The following is a 19,261-nucleotide window of genomic DNA, read 5'->3' as shown; positions in this document are numbered from 1 at the left end:
CAGACTCTGTTCAGTGGTGCCCAGCGACAGGACAAGGGGCAATGGGCACAAACTGGAGCAGAGGAAGCTCCAGCTGAACCCGAGGAAGAACTTCTTCCCTCTGAGGGTGACGGAGCCCTGGCCCAGGCTGCCCAGGGAGGCTGTGGAGTCTCCTTCTCTGGAGATATTCCAGCCCTGCCTGGACGCGGTGCTGTGCAGCCTGCTCTGGGTGACCCTGCTTGGGCAGGGGGTTGGGCTGGGTGACCCACAGAGGGCCCTTCCACCCCCGATCATTCTGTGATTCTGTGAACCATCACCCCATCACCCCCATGCCTGCTAAACCATGTCCCCAAGTGCCACATCCACACGGTTTTTGAACCCCTCCACGGATGGGGACTCCCCCGCTGCCCTGGGCAGCCTGTCCCAATGTCTGACCACTCTTTCAGTGAAGACATTTTTCCCAATATCCAATCTAAACCTCCCCTGACGCAACTTGAGGCCGTTGCCTCTCGTCCTATCTCTAATTACCTGGGAGAAGAGCCCAACCCCCCCTCACTCCCCCCTCCTGTCAGGGAGCTGTCGAGAGCGATGAGGTCCCCCCTCGGCCTCCTCTCCTCCAGCCTGAGCAGCCCCAGCTCCCCGATCAGCCCTGTTCTCCAGCCCCCCCCCCCCAGCAGAGCCCAGCCCTGTGCGCGCTCACAGAGAGGACGCGGCCGGTAGAAAGAAGAAAACATTTAATACTTTCATTCAGAGATACAAGTCGAGATTCATGGGTCTTTTTCCCCTAAAAACCAGGAGAAACCATTACAAAATAAGGTCTAGCAAGTTGTCCCAGCTGACAAAACGCGTTTCAATCCACCTGAGCAGGAGCCAGCGTTCCCGGGCCACGGCCGTGTCCCCGCCGGGGAGGGGACAGGGGCGAGGGCCCCGAGGACACCGGTCCCTTGGGCTCCCCGCGCTGCTGGGAGCGAGGGGGGCTGCCCCGTGCCCCCCGCGCCCGGCTCACTGGTCAGGGCGGCGGGGATCGGACAGACATCGACATGCACGGATAGAACCATCAGGGAGGGGCTGCGCGGCTGGAACGGGAGCCGGGAGCAGCAGGGACGGGACGGGACGCAGCACGGGCCCCGCGCGGAGCTGGGGCTCGGCCGAGGCCGGCGGGGAAGAGACCACTTTTCTAGCAAGGAAAACCACGGAGTCGAGCGAGATTTGGAGCGAGCGCCACCGGGCCCCATCCTGACCCCCGCGACGGGGAACACGCGGCGAGGCTCGGGGCTAAGGGACGTACGGTACCTGCTCCCCCCAGACCCCGCGGCAGAGGGGCATGCTGCTCCCCCCAGAGAGGGGCAGAAGTGGGGGGCGCAGGTAAGGCACGGGGTGCCGAAGGCTCCCCCGGGATGGGGGAGAGGAGCCGGGAGCTGCTCTGCCCCGCGGTGGGTAGACCCCGGGCTGTGGCCCATCAAATCACCCCCAGCGCCGAGCGCCTCGGTGGAGTTTGTAGCTGGAAAAGCCCAAAGTCCAGAAGCAACTTGGCCTAAAATACTTCAAACCAAAGGGCAGAAGGGAGCTGCCACCCCTCTGGAGCTCTGCAGGAGGGGGCAGAGGGCTGGCAGCAGGTGGGGGACACCCCTGAGGGACGGCGCAGAGCCCCAGGTAGGGCTCAGCACCCCAGGCAGGGCTCAGCGCCCGCGCCGCGGGGCTGGCGTAGTGTTTGATGGGTGTCGTAGTGTTGCTGTGCCAGGGCATCCCCCCCGCCGAGCCCCCGGGAGCGGGGAGAGCCGGGGTCCCGCGTCGGCACAGGGGTGGGCATCCGTGGGGAGAGGGGTAGTGTTCGAGGGGTGGGGGGCAAAGGGGTTGCCCCTCGGTGAAGCTTTGCTCCCCGCGCTGATGCCCAGCGTGACGGACGCATCCTGGCTCATCCGGACGCTTGACCCAAAGGAAAAGACAAAAACTGGACAGGGAGAGGCCTGGGACAATCGTTCAGCCGGGGCGGGGGGGGGGACCTGGCAGGGCGCGCAAAGTACCGAAGTTCAAGCACCAGAAGGACAAAAAAAAAACCCCAAAGAACAACAAAAAAAAATTAAAATAACCAAATTCACAGGAGGGTGGGGGGGCCGTTCGACCCTTCTGGCTTGTTCCCTGGTGGCAATCTCGCCCCGAGGTGACGCAGCGAGCAGAGGGCCCCGCGTGTCAGGATGGAGGCGGAATGGAAGCTCGGCCCCGTGCGAGCGGAGCAGGGACGGGAGCGACGCCGTTTCACTGAGGTAGCGGAACCAGCACTTCCACGTAGTTGAGGGGGAAGAAGCCCGACTGGCCGTTGATCATGCCCTCGTACCAGTTTTCGTCGATCTGGTTGGTCAGGGTGATGATGTCGCCTTCCTTGAAGCCCAGCTCGCCGTCATTCTCGGGTTCGAAGTCGTAAAGAGCCTTGCAGCAGGGCTGGTCCAGGGGGGCTGCGGGGAGAGGCGGGGGGAGAGGTGAGCCGGACCCCCTGCACACCCCCTCCCTCAAGCCCCGGGCTCTGCCGACGCCGGGGATCCCTGCCGCTCGCGCTGGCGGACGCCGGGTCCGGACGCGGCGCGGGAGCATCGGCTGGTTCCACAGCCCGGCGCTGCTCTGCCCGGGAGCAGCCGGCCCTTCGCTTTGCCCCCACGACAGTAAACCATTCACCCAGTTTAAATTCCTCCCTGGCTGCTCGCTCCCTAGCTCCTCTGCCATCTTGCTCCGACCACGTCCTTCGCGGGCTTCTCCCGAAGCAGGCGCCCAGCCCCAGCGCCCGTGCTGCCCGCTCCTGCCCGCACTTCCCCCGCGCTCAGCTAAACCCCGGCCTAAACCAGGTTATGGAAGCCACGTTCTCCCTGCCGAGGCGCGAGGAGCCGCGGTGGAGCTCCTCGATGATGGGGTTGGCCATCAGTCCGCGGCGGAGGAGGACCCCAGGGGTGACCCCGAGCGTGAGGGAGAGGACTGCGACCGCCTCCCCGGGCACAGGGCTTCAAACCAAACAGCAGCTCGGCGATGCGTCCCTCAAAAATGGGGAGAAAGCCAGAGTCTCCTTCCCACATCTCAGCTCCATCAGACCTTTTGACTGCAAAGGGTTTTTTTTTTTACAGCAGGGAAAGTGCTGCCTGTGCTGCCTTTGCACGAAGGTTTCGGGGTGGGCAGGCGCTCGGCCCCGCTCCCCTCCCTCTGCGCTAGAGCTCTGCGGCCAGCGCAGGGGAACGGCACCAACGGCAGCCAGCTCGTCCGGTCTGCTGAACACCCGCAGCGAGAGAGGACCCGGCATCAGAAGAGAATGCGGAAAACACCGAAAGCGGCAGCCAAGCAGGTTCACGTTTTCCAGACAGCTTCCCGAAACACCCCGCTGGTCCCACCACCACAGCACTTCCCCCACAGCAGACTCCTCAAGCCCTCCTGCCCCGCTGCTCACCAGCACGAGCTCTCCCCTCCATGACAGCTCCAAGCCCCAGCCCCAGCCTGGCCTCGGGACCCCCACGAGACCGCAAAGGGACCCCAACGGGACCCTTCAGCAGAACGCCGACCTGCAGACCCCACGGTCACAACCCACTCGTGGCTCCTCGCTGCCCGGTGGGACCGCAGGCACGCCGAGGGTCTACCTGCTCCCCCAGCCTCCAGCAGTGGGGTACGGGGGGGGCAGCACGAGCAGGAGTGGGGTGCTTGCGACGAGAACGGGGTAACCCTCGAGTTGTCTGATACCTCGTGGAAGACCATCTGATGCCTGTGGCCTCAAGCGGGCCGTGCCTGCATGATGACAGCTGCTACAGCTCCTCCGGGTGAGCAAAGGCCCCAGCTTTGAGGGCATCAATGCCAATCTAGCGTGGCTGGTTTAATTTGGGGCTTAGCTCGAGGCTCAGCTCAGCTCAGGCGTTCGGCTGGCCAGGCTCAGCGCGGAGGTATTAAGCGGCTCCAAGCAGCAGCGTCACGGAAGGAGGAGCGAGGAGGGATGGGGAGAGATGGTCACACATCATGCAGTGCGGAGGGAGGAAACTCACGGATACTCCTGACGGAGGCCCGGGACGGCTTGTCGGATCGGAAAGAGGAGGAAGCTGCTTCCAAACAAAAAGAGACATGCTTAAAACAACGTGAACTGGAGAGAGGGAGAGGCAGGGCTCGAAGGGAGGATCTGTTAGGAGGAACAGCACGGCCCACATGCTGTGTTAGAAACCCGCCTGCCTCGCCGGGACCAGGGAGGGACGAATGCAGCATGATGGAGGACAGGGAGGGAGTGAGAGATGCTTCATTTTCCCTGTCCGCCACTGACTGGGCACTACAGGTGAGCAGCCCGGGCTGGAGACCCTGCTGGGATGTCCCCAAAGCCAATATAATGAAAGCTGCTGGGCCCCAAGAGAAAACAGCCCGAGTCTAGAGGCATTTCTGGCATTTTTCAGAGCCACCGGCTCGCTCAGGCACATCCAGCGTCCCAGAAACATCGTTTCCAGGCAGAGTAGTTCCCCTCCATCCTCAGGACGCTGCTCCGGAGGCACTTGTGCGTGCACACACACACACACACACACACACGGGACATCTTACCCGAGACTTTGGGGGTAGGATTGCAAGAGAACCCCCCGTTAGACTGGTCAGTCTCTCCGAAGTCGTATGTCTCCCTGGGTTTGGGCTTGTACTCCCTCTTGGGACGTGAGGAGGCCTCCCTCATTCTGGAAGGAGGAAAAGAAACGTGGATAAAATGAAATATGAAAGAGAATACAGTGAGATCAACGTGGTATTTATTCTCCTCGGTGGCCAGGCAGGGGAGCGCACGGGTTTGCAGACAAGGATCTGCACAGCCCTCTGTGCTGGGGGTTGTGAAGCTGGATCTCGTCCAGGGTTTGGGCCCTGGCCCTCAGGCTTTGCTGCGGAGGTGTCTCGGGCACTTCAGGCCAGCAGAGGACACTCGCGCTGCAGCCTGGAAGCTCAGGCTTGGCAGGATCCTCCCAGCTCCTCCGAACTCCAACCAAGTGCACCCACTCAGCAGTTTCTTTTAGGAGGAAAGAGCAGCATCGCCAAACCGCCCCCAGAAGCGGAGACGCTGCCCTGGCTCTGTCCAAGCCACCTTGCGCCAGGCTGAAGAAGGCATCTCCCGGCTCCGCAGGGAAGCCCCAGACGTAACGAAGCCACCTCTCCTTCCTTGGCCAGGGGCTGCGGAGATGCTTGCTCAGGTGTGACAGAGCAGCAGGAAGAACGACCGTGCAAGTCATGGCAGTCACGCGAACCAGCTTGCTCGGTATTTCGACAGCACCTCTGTGTTTCTTGGCACCCCCAGCAGCAACGGCACGTGGCCCGGGGCAGCTGAGGAGGTCAAGCACTCGAGGAGGGACAGGGAGAGCAGCAAGACCAGGCAGCTCTGTGGCTCTCCCGGCTCCTGCATGCCCGTCACCCATCTGCCTTTCACCAACTCACGTGGCTCAAAACCCCAGAACACGCGCGGCAGCGTCACATCTGCGGCAGGGTCTCCCCGGAGACTGCCCCGGGAAGAGAAGGGAGAGATGGAAAACGCGGGCTCTGGCAGAGGGTGCCTGCCTTCAAGGTGCTGTAGGTGCTCCTCCACTGCCCCGTGGCCATCACATCAGCCCCACCACGCTGCATTCACTTCCCGGTCTTCAGAGCAACTGGGAGCCCTTGGCACGGACCTTTCCAGGCCACAGCCACAGCCAACGTGCAGGTACCCTCCTTAGCCACAACCAAAGCTAATGGCACAGAGACTCCAGGCTAGGCAGACCCAGGTGACACAGGGTGACAGGCATGGCCAGCTCATGACATCTGAGCCGTCTGCTCCAACAGCACGATCCAGCCCGACTCTGGGTCTGGCCAAACGGCCCTGCTTGGGGACACTCCCACGCTCAACGCCCACAGTGCGAGGAGCTGCGAGCCCCGGCACGAAGGGGGTTTCACCTCTCTTCCCCACCCCTGCCAAACTCAAGCCTGCTGTAGGTGACCCTGCTTCAGCAGGGGGTTGGACTATCTAGACCCACAGAGGTCCCTTCCAACCCCGACCATTCTGTGACTCTGTGATTCTACCCCAGGCTCCCCGGGAGCAGCGCACCCCGGTTCGGGCAGGGCTCAGCCCAGCAGAGAGCAGTCGCCCACGGCGCGAGCACAGAGGCTTCGTTTCAGAACGTGCCCGTCACTGAAAGAGGGTTGTGCAGCTGGCATCGCTCCCTCCAACCTGGAGAAGGGCTGGATCGAAGCTCCAGTGACTCCAAGAAGCGGCTTTAACAGCAGGGGAGAGATTTAGAGGGAGAGTCGGGTATTTACAGCCAAGTACCGCAGGGACAGCTCGTGGCTGTGAAAACGGAGCGTGCCTCCAGCACCCTGGGACTCACCTGCGTTTGAGTTTCTCCGCAAGCTCGTCCAGGATCTGCACTGCCTGCCTGTGGTAGTCCAGCTGGGCATCCACCAAGGCTGAGAGCTGGCTCACCTGCTCAATCTGCAAGAATCACACCGAGGTGGGATGAACGGCTCTCCCCAGCTCACAGGAGACTCCCTCGTTGGATGTGAGGACCAGACTGGGGAACGTGTATGAAGGGCAACTTCCCCGGGGAGATAAGGAGAAGGTTTGGGATTGCAGACACCAGAGGTCAGGTGCTGGCTGAGACTCAGCAGGACAGAGGACTCCTCCTACCACTCTCTGGGCTTCACTAGCTGTTCAGTTCCTTCCCAAGTCAGCCGCGTTACCCACCCAAACTCAGCCCCAGCAGCACGCTGAGAAGAGACCTGCACTGGTAGAAGCCACAGCCTCTGCTCTGGGCAAGAGCTGGATCAGGAAGAGCGGCTAGCAATAGAGTAAGGGGCCTGCCAAGCTGTGTGCTGGGCACTCAGATCTGGGTGTCCAGAGAGCAAAACCACACTTGCAAAAAATGAGAGCAGAAATCAGTGTCTAACTTCTGCGTCCCTCGAGAGATCCCACCCTCGCGCAGACAGAAACACGGCAGCGCTCCCCCGTGCACTCACATCAGTTTCGAGGAGATTGTGCATACTGGTCTCCGCTACTTCCTTGGACTCTTCAAATTTCTCCATGGCCTGTCGAAGTTCCTCATCGGGGATTTTGCCCTGTCGTTTCTTCTTGTAGTCAAAGTCCAAGCGTCTGCCTTCCAGCTTCTTGAGATGGTGCTGGGAAGAGGATGGTTATGAACAGTAAAGGAAAAGAAGGAAAACCCAGGGACTGGGAGCAGCCAAGCTCTGCTGCTGGGAAGGCAGCTCTAGTTACAGGCCAAGTTCGTCCGTCTTGGAAACCTGATCTCAGAGCACGCTTCTGCAGCTCCCACCTCTGTTCAGACTGCAGAGAGGCTCCAGGGTGACGGGGAGCTGCAAGGCAGGACTGCTGCGAGGGGACCGGGAGGAGTGGACCATCCAAACTCCGTTTGGCAAGGACGACTGCTGTGGCTGCGGGGGCTTTTTACTGAGTAACAACCCGCAGCAAATCGGCATGACGATGTGATTTCACCCCCTTCGAGCTGAGAGCTGGAGGAAAACACTGCAGGGAGCAGCCTGGGTCTGCTCCGCATGCAAGCCTTTCGGGACGATGAAGAGTTGGCCCGCTACTTCCAGCCTCCCTGGAGCAACAGGGATCTCTGGAGATCAGGAATTGGCATCCAGGCTCCGGGCACTGCACCCCCTTAGGGCAGGACTGTCTAACTTAGCTCTACGGCAGCCCGCAGAGTTGGAGTAAAGGTAAGTACTGAAACGGTAGTTGGTGGTGGTTTCATCTGGGACACCACTGCAAGTGAAAACCCGCTCGAGTGAGCTGCCTTGTGAACTACAGGTTGGGATGGATCCTGTTACAAAGCCTGGCCGTGCTGCGCACAGACTTGTCTCCATGGTAGCACACGGGAGCTGCCAAGCTCCGTGTCTCCCCAGCGAGACACCAAAGAGACTTCTCGAGGTGCTGCCTGACAGACCTAGAGGGAAGCTTGCTCATAGCTTGAAAGTTGTGTTGTAGGATCCAGGCCACTAACAGGACAGAGCCAACAGGTGGAAGGAACGCTGGGCGGTGTAAGGCCAGGCAGCCCCAACGTAACACGGCTGGGAGTCACAGCACAGAGAACCACATTCAGCAAGCCCAGAAGGCGTCGGGACGTACTCCCACAGCATCCTCCATAACGCACTGTAAATGAAGAACCTTTCAAACCTGCATCCAGCCTTATGAGCTGCTCGGGAGCAGTCGCAGCAGCGGTGCTGAGCAGGGAGGAAATACTGGTGAACGTGGGGAGAGAAAGCACACGAAGTGCAGGAGAACAGACCTGGTACCTATGTGAGTCCTCGGTTCCCACCACAACAGAGCAAGCAGTTACATGCACTGATAGCCAGGAGAGGCCAGAAACAGAAGAGATGAGGAGAGAAAAACATCGAGGTGTTTACCTGGATCTCTTTCAGGTCTTTGTCACACAGGTTCTGGAGGGGATCAATAAAATTTTGTTTGACTTCAATATCCAGCGAGTCCTTCACTTCAGCCAACCGCTTCATAGATTCGCCAGCATCAAGAAGCGCATCGCCTTCGAGTGAGAAAAGGAAGGGAAGAGGAAGGGAGAAGGGAGAAGGGGCCAGCCAGTTAAACAGAGCCGAAGTCTGTGGCGGCTGCATGCAGAGCCATTCTGCCAAGACACCAGCGTGTGCAAGCTCCGTCCCCCGTCCACATCTCTACCCGGAGCAAATCTCCGAGCCTGGCACGGAGCGAGCGGCGCCCGGCGTGAGAGCAGGCAACCGCCTGTTGGTACGGACTCCACACCAGACGCTTCACTAACAGGCTTCATTTTTTCCTCTCTGAAAAACAGGAACAATCTCTACCAACTACACAGAGGAAGGAAAAGGTGAAAATATTTTTAAAAGTAGTATTTCTAAACTCCCAGTTAGCTCAGGGAGCCGCTGAGCTGCTAACTGGCCATGCGGTGTTTTATCCTGGCTCTGCTCCTTGGCCACTGCTGGCAAGAGAAGCCCGGGGCACAGGCGCATTCGGTCTGATCCAGCCTGGCCATCCTTTTGTTCAGACAATTTTAAGCCCAGAGTGCTCTGACCAACTTTTCAAGTTTCCCCAGATGCTGGCAGCAAACCTGCAGCCTTTAACTCATTTTAGACACTACCTCTACTGGGCCAACCTCACCCCTTCTCCTCCCCTCTGAATCAGAGAGCTCCAAGTTGCTTCTTGAAACCTGTTTCATTCCATGCTTTTCTAAGGCTCCTGCCACAGTGATGGCTAAGCCAGACAGACTCGCAGCAAAGCGTTTTTAGTCTTGGCCTTTTATTCCAGTGGAAGCCATTTATAGCTTAAATTCTTCCTGTGCAGCTTTGGCAAACCAACTGTTTCAGCACTACATTAGCACAGGAGAATACACAAGTGAAACAGAGGGTAAAGTGAAAACATCTCTCTGCTGTCCAGCTGGAAAAATACATACACAAGAAGAGTTATTTCCATTGTGATAACGCCAGATAACCTGTCCTAGGGAGGGATGCAGTACTAACATAGAAATTTATCAAGTTAAGTGTTCCTTTAAAGAGAGGCTATTAAAGGAAATCGGGTTCGGTGTGTTCTAAAAACTTCCTTCCCCCTTGCTCTCTGTAACAGCCCTGGTTCCTGCAAGCCAAGAGAGATGCAGGGCTTGGAGCTGGCCAGAGACACTCTCGAGAATCCCTCGTCACTCCCACAAAGCAGCCAGAGCTTTTTAATTTTCCTGAGGCGAGAAGGCTCCTCCCTGTGCTGGAAGCCACCGGACAGCTGTGTACTGTACCAGGTCTGTCACGCGCGCAGGCTGATGTTTTAGTGGATTAAAACTGATGTCACCAAAAGGCTTCACCCCCCTCCTCCCTGCGAGTCACACGTGGCTATGAGAAACCGCCACGCAAAACGATTTCTTGGCTGCAGCCTCCCTGTAGCAGAGCTCTAGCTGGAAGCCGCACCGTAAAACTCCCATCTCACTCAATCTCGTTTCCACGTCACCGTTGTTCAGTTTAGAAGCAAGGAAGCATTTTTTTTCTACTTGTAAATTTATCTCAGTGTTTAATAAGAAAGCATTAAGAGGTGGGTTTTTACATAATGCCAGGACACTTGGGCTCTGCTCACCCTTCCCTGACGCCCTGGGTGGACGCCTTCAAACCTCTTTTAAGAGCCCCCCTGTACTGTTAGGTGACGCAAAGGGTCACGCAGCCCTTCCAGAATTTCGAATAACAGCTTGGAAATCTGGCAGCAGCCTTCGCCACCTCATCCGCACGCTCCTAGGGGAGCCAGCCCGACGGGGCACTCACCGAAGTTGGAGTCCTCGCCCAGCTCCTTGCCGTACCGGATCATGCTCTCCCCCAGCAGCCCTTCCGACTGCGGGTAGCCGGGGTTCTTCACCTGCCCGCGGATCTTCGACATCGTGTTGAGCATGGTTAGCTTGGCTCTGGAAGCTGGCACAGAAACAGCCACAGCCGTGTTTGCAATTACTTGGACTTGCCAGCAGCTGCTGGCCACTGCCAAATTTCTTTTTTTTTTTTTAAGCTACACCCGAAGCCAAGAAGCTCTATTGTCTTCATCTACCAGAAATATCACTCGCTGCAAAAAGAGAAGTTTCTTTTCCAAGACAGCAAGCAAAAATAGTTCCCCACACTTCGCCAGTGAAGGCCAGAGGAGTTTCCCCAGCCCTCCCATAGTCCCTGGAGTGCTCTCTGGACGAGCTGCCTGCAAGCACGCACGACAGCAGGCTCCAGAGATGATGCCTACAAAGCCAGCCACTCTTCCCAGCCCCGAGACGTCACTTTTTCTGGACATCCCCCCAGAAAAGGGTCCCCTTCAGGGCCTCTCTAGGTCCAAGGCGAAAGACGTGTCTGTTCTTTCACTGTTCAACAGCAACAGCAGCATCTTGCAGCCCAGGAACACAGCACAGGGGAAGAGGGGTGTCTGGATCTTCACCCGCGTCGCCTGATCTCGAACGTGGGCTGGTGACCAATATCTCAGGGCCAAAGAGGTTCTCTCTGACTCTCTCTGCCCCTTCTGTCTCCTTCCTGGCAAACTCAGGGGCAGAGGGAAGGAGACAGGAGAGGTCCGGGCACTCACCGGGGTTCGGCTGGAGGTACTCTATTGTTCTGGTCAGTACTTCTGTAACTGCCTTGCTGGTCAGGTCCACTTTCTGTAGGAAAGACAAGATGGCCCGCAGCAGTGAAGATCAGACCAGGGCTTTGCCAAGGTCACAGAAGAGTTATATGGCCAATTTTACGGAGTTCTCTTGTTCCCTACTCACTTTTTCCATTTCCTTGAAGTCATCGTCTAGCTTGGTCCCTTCGGCCCCTCCGACCTTCTCGCTGACCAGCTGCAGAAAAAGAACAAGGGAGGAGGAATCAGGCACAGCAGCAACTGCTAAAAGCTCCTTACACCTCAGGCAGTAAGTCCCTGGGGCAGAGAGGGAAGAGGAGTGGTCCAGACAGCATCTGCGAGAGAAAGGAGGTGACAGGAACAGCCCAAAGCACATCAAAAAGACTCTTTGCAAATGCTGCCCCACTAAAAATACAAGCATCTCCTACCCTCCCAAAGGACAGCTCAGTCAAGATATTCCTCACCCAGCAGAAGCTACACAGCTCCTTAAATCACACCACACGGCTCCAACTCCAACGCCTGCTGGAAAAAGCAAGCAGCAGAACTGTCTCTCGACTCCATTTTGAGCCAAGGCTTCAGCTTCACACGTGGCAAAATGCGAGTAAACAGGGAGTGAACACACTCTGCTGATGGCAGCCAGGACAAGGGCAGAGTCTGGAGAGAGCAGAGACCTCCCAGAGCCCTCAACCATCGCTCCCAGGGCAACTGCTGGAGGACCTCAGCATCTGGGACACGGGGCTTTGAACTCTTTGTCAGCGGAGAATAGACCTGCGGAAGCTACGGTAAAGTTTTCAAATCCATTTATCAAAGCGTCTCTGACGCCTGTTCTAAAACTAGCGAAAAGGTGAGATGTTTGACGAGCTGCGAAGACAGGGCTGCTTTTGGCTATTTGCATGCAGGGCTTATCAGCTTGCTTCCAAATATTGCTTGGTCTGAGAAAGGACCCCTGCTCCCTAAACCTCTCCATTCAGCTGCCTGAGCTGAAGGATAATAACTGCCTTATTAAATCCACCTAAAAGTGCCCTTCCCTGCAGCCCAAACGGAGAGGAAAATTTCCTTCCCAGCCCCATGCTGGTGTGGCAAAGCAAGCGGCAGTGCCTGGGGATGCGGGACATAGGGATGGGCCAAAATTAGTGATTATCTTGCCACAAACTGGTCCAAACGGACAGCAAATTACCTACACAGACATCAAAAGTGGTCTAGGAAACAGGCGCTGACTCCCAGGCACTTCACGCCTGCCGCAGGGTACTGCCAGGATTTCTGCTGTTTGTAGTCAGAACTCCAGCTCTGGACGAACAATACAGGTTTGTTTACTTCAACATCAAATATCTGATTTTATCAAGTCTTTCTTCCTCTAGAACCCTCCTGCTCCCACAGGGATTCAAAACGGTTCCTTGCTTTTTTGAGGAAGAGCCGGTGGGGGGGAGAAACGAACCCTTTAGGTAACCACCGAGCTCCAACAGCACTCGGAGACCCCAACCGCAGCCGCTCTGCCCTGTGCGTGTGCACCCACCACACCATGCTCAGCCCCCAAAAATCAAGTTACCAAGCAGGACATTCAGAAGAAATGCTTGTTGTTACAGAGAAGAACAAGATCTTCAGCGTTTCAGCAAAATCCCACCTCCAGAATCCAAACATAATCCAAAATAATGTGCATATTCACAGACCCTCCGTACGCCGAGAGCCAGGCTCTGGTGCTGAGCACAAACGTCGCCGCTCAGAGCACAGCCACGGCTGAGAAGCTTCTTGCATCTCGCTGGGGAGACATCTGCAAGTGTTCAGAGCTGCCAAGGCAGCGCAGACATTGCGGAGGAGAAGCTGGGGAGCATGGAGAGCTCTTCTAACCGACCGCTCAGCACGGAGCCGCATGGCATCAATCACTGCAGGGCCAAAATGAGAGTTCAGCGAGGCTGACCAAGGAGGCAAAAGCCTCTCGGGGCCTCGCTGCACCAAGGGAAGCCTTCTTTAACTCTTTCAGAGGAAGCACAGTTCAGCAGAGGACCCGACACGCCAGAGAAAGAGGGACTGCTGTAGTCCACCCTTGGCATTTAGACACCGGGGGAAAGCAAAGGGTTGCTGCTCTCCTGCTTCGCCCACCTCAGCTCTGGATTTCGTTCTCCTGCTTAACCCTCAGACCAGGTCTTCACAGGTCCGCAGGACCCAGCAAGAGCGTGCCGTGTCCGGCGAGCAGATGGGAGAGGCTGGAAGGGACATTGCCACCCCTCAGCTGTGATCCGCAACCGATCCGAGCGTGAGTTCGTGCTTTTTTTGGACGCCTGCTCCGTGCTTGGGGTGCCAGCACCCTGGCAAGCCGGCTCCAAGCTGGGGAGCTGCACGTTCCTCTCCAGACACACTGAGTCTGGGAGAAGAAAAAACCTCATGAAGCAGTTGCTCTGCCTGCCAGGGCAAGCTCAGCAGAGCAAAACTCGCTCCCAGCTGCCATCGTCAGGCCCCTGCCAAAAGTCCCGCAGAAAGGGGCTGCCGCACGCCCCGGCACGGCACGGATCACTTTCGCAATGGTCGCACCTCCGGAAACCTCCTTTATTTGTTAATACACCTGGGAAGGGTACAATTATCCCAAGCAATTCCAGTCCCACTTTTCTCCACCCACCCACCCACGGATTTCCAGCCCAGAAAGCTGCAAATAACCCCTCTGGCAGGGAGCTCTGCTGTCATCAGGGACTGCATGCCATGTCAAAGGCACTGATCACCACAGTGATTCTGGAGGCTTAACACCTCCCAGAGAGCTGAGATGTGAAGGAGGGGGAAAAAACCACCCAAAATCTCGCCTGCAGACTAATTTAATCCTCCTTTTGACGTCCAAGAAATACTACTGGTGCCCTGCTGTGAAGGAATAATAAGATTGAGGCTCTCTCCCTGCTGGCTCTAATTAAACTGGGAGGCTTCAGCATGGGAGGAAAGAAGGAGGGACCGCGTGCCATCCGCACCAGCTCCATCCCTATCCCCACGCTCCAAAATCTGTCAGGCAGGGAGACGAACCAATGCAGATTCCCCCACGGCGGTAGCCGAGACACGAGCCAGGAGCAGCCCTCGCGGGCTCCGTGTTTAACCTAGAGCTTCGCGACGCGACCGGCAGCCAAGTTCCCAAGCGCCGCAGCGTGCATCCCACCGCGCCGCCGGCGAAGAGCCTGCGCAGGCTGGCGAGCAGGAGGCTGCTTTCTGGAGGGAGCATGAGGTTCACAAGGAAGCTCGCCCTTCGCTTGCGGAATGGGAGAGGAAGGAAGCATCCACGCGTTGCTTGTCGCATCCAGCTTGGCTTAAGAGCACTGTAAGGTGGTCGGTGAAACGCTGCTGGCGCAACGTCCCGGCACAGCTGCCTCCAGGGAGTGGTTTGGGGACTCTTTTGAGGATGCGGTGACAATTATTCTGCACTTTTATTTTTTGAGCAGCCGGGAGAAGATTTGGATAAGCCTGTCTTGCCCTGGTTGGGGACATAAGCAGGTCGAGGGAGGGGATTCTGCCCCTTTACTCCGCTCTTCTGAGACCCCACCTGGAGTCCTGCGTCCAGCTCTGGAGCCCCCAACATAAGAAGGACAGGGATGTGTTGGAACGGGGCCAGAGGTGGCCACGAAGATGATCTGAGGACTGGAGCACCTCTCCTATGAGGACAGGTTGAGGGAGCTGGGGCTGTTCAGCCTGGAGAAGAGAAGGCTCCGGGGTGACCTTAGAGCAGCTGCCAGTGCCTGGAGGGGCCGACAGGAAGGATGGAGAGGGGCTTTTCATAAGGGTGTGTAGTGACAGGACAAGAGGGAACGGCTGTAAACTAAAAGAGGGCAGATTTAGGTTAGATATCAGGAAGAAATTCTTCCCCATGAGGGTGGTGAAACACTGGCCCAGGCTGCCCAGAGAAGCTGTGGCTGCCCCCTCCCTGACAGTGTTCAAGGCCAGGTTGGATGGAGCTCTGAGCACCCTGGGCTGGTGGAAGATGTCCCTGCTCACGGCAGGGGGGTTGGAACCAGATGAGCTTTAAGATCCCTTCCAACCCAAACCATTCTATGATAACCTCTTGTGAGCACCGCAATCCAGACGGGTGTGAACCCAGGGAAAGGACGGTGCAAGGCAAGACATGCAAATCATTAACCAAATTCAGTGGCCCAAACACTCTCTTGCAGGCTGACGCTGAAGCGCATCAGTAGACTCGGTGTGAAAGATGAGAACAAGTCTGTCCTCTGCGGTCTCTTCACTCTCCCAGCCCTGCCAGGACGGGACGGGTATTGAATCATTAAAGCCGAAGCAAGCCCTGCCGCAGCTCAGAGAGGCAGCGCTTGCTTGCAAGGCGCAGCGACAGAGCAGAAGCCCTCAGCAGCGCTGCCACAGCAGCCGAAGCCAAATGCTTCCTAGAGCAAATATTAGCACAAGGCGATATAGTTGGGCGTCACGGCTCAGCGAGACAAAAAGTGCTTCAAAACGGGACGGCTGTTTACCTGGCATCCCAACCAAACCACGCCGCAGGGCGGGGGAAGAGGAACGAAGCAGACGGTGCACGCGAACCCTAACAGAGAAGCCGGGAATCAATCCCTCGCTTCCCATCCATATTTAATTAAAAGGATACTGGTAGTTAAAATATGTCCTAGATAGCTCTGACCTGAGATCAGGGAGCAGGGAGGTGCGTTTAATTCAGCGCTGGAGCTGGGGTGCAGTGGCTCTCCCTCAGTGAGCATCCCCAGGAGCGCGGCACCCAGCCTGCTTCGTCTGCCGGAGCGCTCGCCCGGAGGGACGAGACACGACCGCTTCTCGCCACCGACGTGCCGCTCCCGACCGTGCTTTGCGGCTCCTACGGCGTCACGTCGAAGAGCGTCGACTCACGGGGGTTTCCATTGGTTTCCCTCGCAGGGGCGTGGGAATGCGAACAATCCCGGCTTCCCCTCGCTGTTCAAAACCCACCGCAGGGCTGCGCGGGGTGGAAGCTCTTCGGAAATGAAAGACCTGTTGTTCAACTACTGCGGCAGGAGGCTGGCTACGGGGAGAGGCAGGAGCGGTTTGTGTACACGGAGCGGGAGAAAGGCCCGACGAAGAGGGCTTCTCTCTTAGAGCTGGGAGAGGAACGTTAACTCGGGGACGAGGGAGGGCTGCGCAGACACAAAATCCACGCACCCCTCCTCAAAACCCACCATTCCTCCATCTCATCCGCTCAGTCCCAGGACAACGTGCAGCGTATCTCACTCTGAGGGTGACGGAGCCCTGGCCCAGGCTGCCCAGGGAGGCTGTGGAGTCTCCTTCTCTGGAGATATTCCAGCCCCGCCTGGACGCGGTGCTGTGCAGCCTGCTCTGGGTGACCCTGCTTGGGCAGGCGGTTGGGCTGGGTGACCCCCAGAGGGCCCTGCCAACCCCCACCATTCTGTGATTCTGTGAAATACAGAAATCTGAGTGTCCATCCCTTGCTGTGTCTCACCGGGCACCCTTGTATGAGCCAGACAGCTCAGACAGGTACCAGCCCGCCCACGCTGCCACTGAACCCCAAACAGATCCCAAAGGCCCAGAGAAGGACCCCGACATGGCTGCTCCCACCCCGAAGCCGTGCTTCCCTCGCTGCTGGCTGCAGCATCACCCCTCTCCACCCTCCTGCCAGGAGCACGCGGCCGTGCCCAGCGTGTTTCACCGCGCAGCACGTGTTTGGCCAGGGTGTGCCTGGATATATTTTGGAGCACAGAGGATGGGGAGAGGTTTTGTGAGCTGTCGGCGAGGCTGTTTTCCGAGCGGAGACGGGCAGTCCCAGCTCGGAGCAACGGGATGGGCTGCTGTGCTCCGTGGCCTTGCTGCGTCGCTCGCAGGGGCTGCTGTTAGCAGAGGTTTGACAGATGTGTAGAAAAAAAGAAAAAAGAGATTTTTTTGTATAGCACCTTCAGCAAAATTCATGACAAACTGAGAGGGAAGATGTCATCAGCCAGACTTCCCCCAGCCGAGGAACGCCTGCCAGGCACCCCGAAACCCGGGGAAGGCAGATCTGCAGCACACCCCACCCCGAAGGTCCTCGCCTGCGCAGCCCGCGGACGCGGGAGCCAGAAGTCTGTGTCCTTTTCTGCTAATGAACAGCTTTCCCATGGGACTTGACATCACCCGATTCTGATGTTCTGCTCTTTAGCCTTTTGATACTTTAAAATGGGAAATTATCCCTAACTCCCCCTGCCTTGAACACACAAAAGACACCAAGAGAAACACAAACACTATTTTTTTCTTTTTTAAACCTGCTTTTTTTTTCCCATAACTAACAGTCAGGCCTATTTATAACACATCAAACATATGCCGTCCTTGCATTCAAAACAGCAGAATGAAAACCTTATCCCTCCAGATGCTGCCGTACCAAAGCCTTCCTCTTCCTCCCCGCCACCCTCTGCCTCTCAACAGAAAGTTCCCTTCAAGAAATAAAAAAATAAAACCACAGATGAACAAACAGACCAGCAGCTCTACCCTTCCCTCCACCAGGAAAGAGCAAGCTCAGTGGAAAAAGCCAGCCCACAAAATAACTTTAAAAGGTGCTGTAAATGCTTTGAACCCCAGATGAAGAGGGCTTGAGCGCAACACGACAGCCTGGCAGAGACACGTAGAAGCAGCAGTTCAGGAAAACCAGGGTTAACTGGGATCACTGGTGCCCAGTTTCAGTCGCGCCCAGCGGCACGGATCTGCGGGATGCTCCGTAAAACCCAAATGAAGCCATCACCGCTGCTCCGGCTCAGCAAGCCCTGACACCCTGGCATTAAGCGTAATTTTCAGTCATCCTCACGGGCAGCTTTGCCATCGCAGTGCAAGAGGCGGCTGGGCGGTCGCAGCTCCTCAGAGCCAACGTGACAATTTACTCTGTCGCTGCGTGTGTGTTTAAGCTTCAAAACAGGCGGGTAATCAATGGGTTTAGTCACTCGGCTGCAGCCCGTGGGGCTTGCCAACGGCAGGGCTGCAGAGCCCCAGAAAAGCCTCCTGGAAACCCGCTCTGTTTGTTAACAGCGTGCCCGGGAGAGGCGGGAGCTCAGCGGTGCCAAAACCCGGGTGCAGCGCCCAGAAAGCCCCTGGGGTCCCCCCCGAGCCCCCCGCACATCTCGGCCACCGCAGAGGCTCCTTGCAGAACCAGCCTGTGCTGGGAGGTGACCCAAGGCTGACGGCAATTCCCCACCGATGTCTGAGTTCTGCTGTGCTGCCTGCCCGAGCCAGCACAGAGCATCTCATTAACAGTTAATTGAGTTAATTGTCACCTTCCTGGCGTAATCCTGGGGAACGAGGCAAGGCCGGACGGTGCTGGTCCGACAGCAGACACCGGTTGGGATCCAGAGCACGCGTGCGTCGTGTCGAGGCCTCGCCATTTCGGGTACATCCCCAGCTCCCGGCCGCACAGGCAGCCAGCAAACGGGGCTGGGAACCGGGAAGAGGCGATCGGCCGGACCCCACGGAGCTGCGGCAGCGGACGCAAACCCACCGAGAGCTGCAACGCAGCACACATCCCATCCCTCCCCAGCCAGCCGGCAGCTCTGCCTGCTCACGGTCGCTTTGTAGGTCTGACTGTATTGTGCCTCCTTAGAGGCCTTTAAGCTTTTTTTTATTATTATTAAAAACGGAAGGCATCCTTTCTCCAGGCAGGATGCTGCTGAGAGGCAGCAGACACCCCAGTTTAAGGAGAGATTGGCACACCCACAGCAAAGCACACGCTAATCTGAGCCACTTCTGACCTACTTTAAAGAAAACAGATCTAAGTGTTTATTGTGCGGAAAAGGGGATGAACAATTACCACTAGCTTTGTGAGGAAGAGGAAGGTCCGTCCCCCAGCAGATCCCCACGCACCGGATAGCTGGGGACTGGAGGCACCCAGCAGCTCCGTGGTCCTCGCGAGGCTGAGCACTGCTGCACCCGCTGGACCTTCTCGCCCCACGAGCTGCGGCTCTACGGAGAGCAGACCGACAAGTGCTAGAGGAGGAAAGTACGAGAGGAAGCGATTTGCCTGCTGTCAAGAGCAGGTTAGCAGCAGAGCAAAAAACGGAAGCTGGATGTGACGCGGCAGACACCGTCTCACCGTTTCTCACATCCCCGTTGGGCTGTGGGGCAAAGTGGGGAACGGAACGGCAGCTGAAGCTCTTGCTCTCCTCCTGCTCCGAGCAGGACCCTGCTGCTGGCTCCCAACGTCAGCCCCACCGCTGGCCAAACCTGCCTTGGGGCACCCGACCACTCCACCGGCCGCGAAGGTGTCTGCTCGCCCTGCTA

General features: G+C 57.6%; 1 protein-coding gene across 4 annotated transcripts in view; it reads right to left on the bottom strand.

The window, feature by feature from the left end:
- Positions 1 to 696: 696 nt before the first annotated feature.
- The window catches only part of SH3GL1 (SH3 domain containing GRB2 like 1, endophilin A2), a 31,689-nt gene continuing 13,124 nt past the window's right edge, over positions 697 to 19,261 (bottom strand). For 2 of the 4 annotated variants that reach the window (XM_075444474.1, XM_075444478.1), the window contains exons 2-10: positions 11,205 to 11,273; positions 11,021 to 11,093; positions 10,231 to 10,374; positions 8,353 to 8,486; positions 6,946 to 7,104; positions 6,318 to 6,421; positions 4,528 to 4,652; positions 3,990 to 4,046; positions 697 to 2,432 (exon numbers count right to left, since the gene is read on the bottom strand). In XM_075444474.1, coding sequence (XP_075300589.1) covers positions 2,236 to 2,432; positions 3,990 to 4,046; positions 4,528 to 4,652; positions 6,318 to 6,421; positions 6,946 to 7,104; positions 8,353 to 8,486; positions 10,231 to 10,374; positions 11,021 to 11,093; positions 11,205 to 11,273 — 1,062 coding nt within the window. In that variant the 3' untranslated portion in view covers positions 697 to 2,235. The remainder of the gene's footprint in view (positions 2,433 to 3,989; positions 4,047 to 4,527; positions 4,653 to 6,317; positions 6,422 to 6,945; positions 7,105 to 8,352; positions 8,487 to 10,230; positions 10,375 to 11,020; positions 11,094 to 11,204; positions 11,274 to 19,261) is intronic. The other 2 variants (XM_075444475.1, XM_075444476.1) reach the window with 2 other exon arrangements.

The sequence above is a fragment of the Opisthocomus hoazin genome, chromosome 27, assembly GCF_030867145.1.
Source record: "Opisthocomus hoazin isolate bOpiHoa1 chromosome 27, bOpiHoa1.hap1, whole genome shotgun sequence".
NCBI lineage: Eukaryota > Metazoa > Chordata > Aves > Opisthocomiformes > Opisthocomidae > Opisthocomus > Opisthocomus hoazin.
The sequence above is the reverse complement of the archived record's forward strand: the minus strand, read 5'-3'. Positions and strand labels throughout refer to the sequence as shown.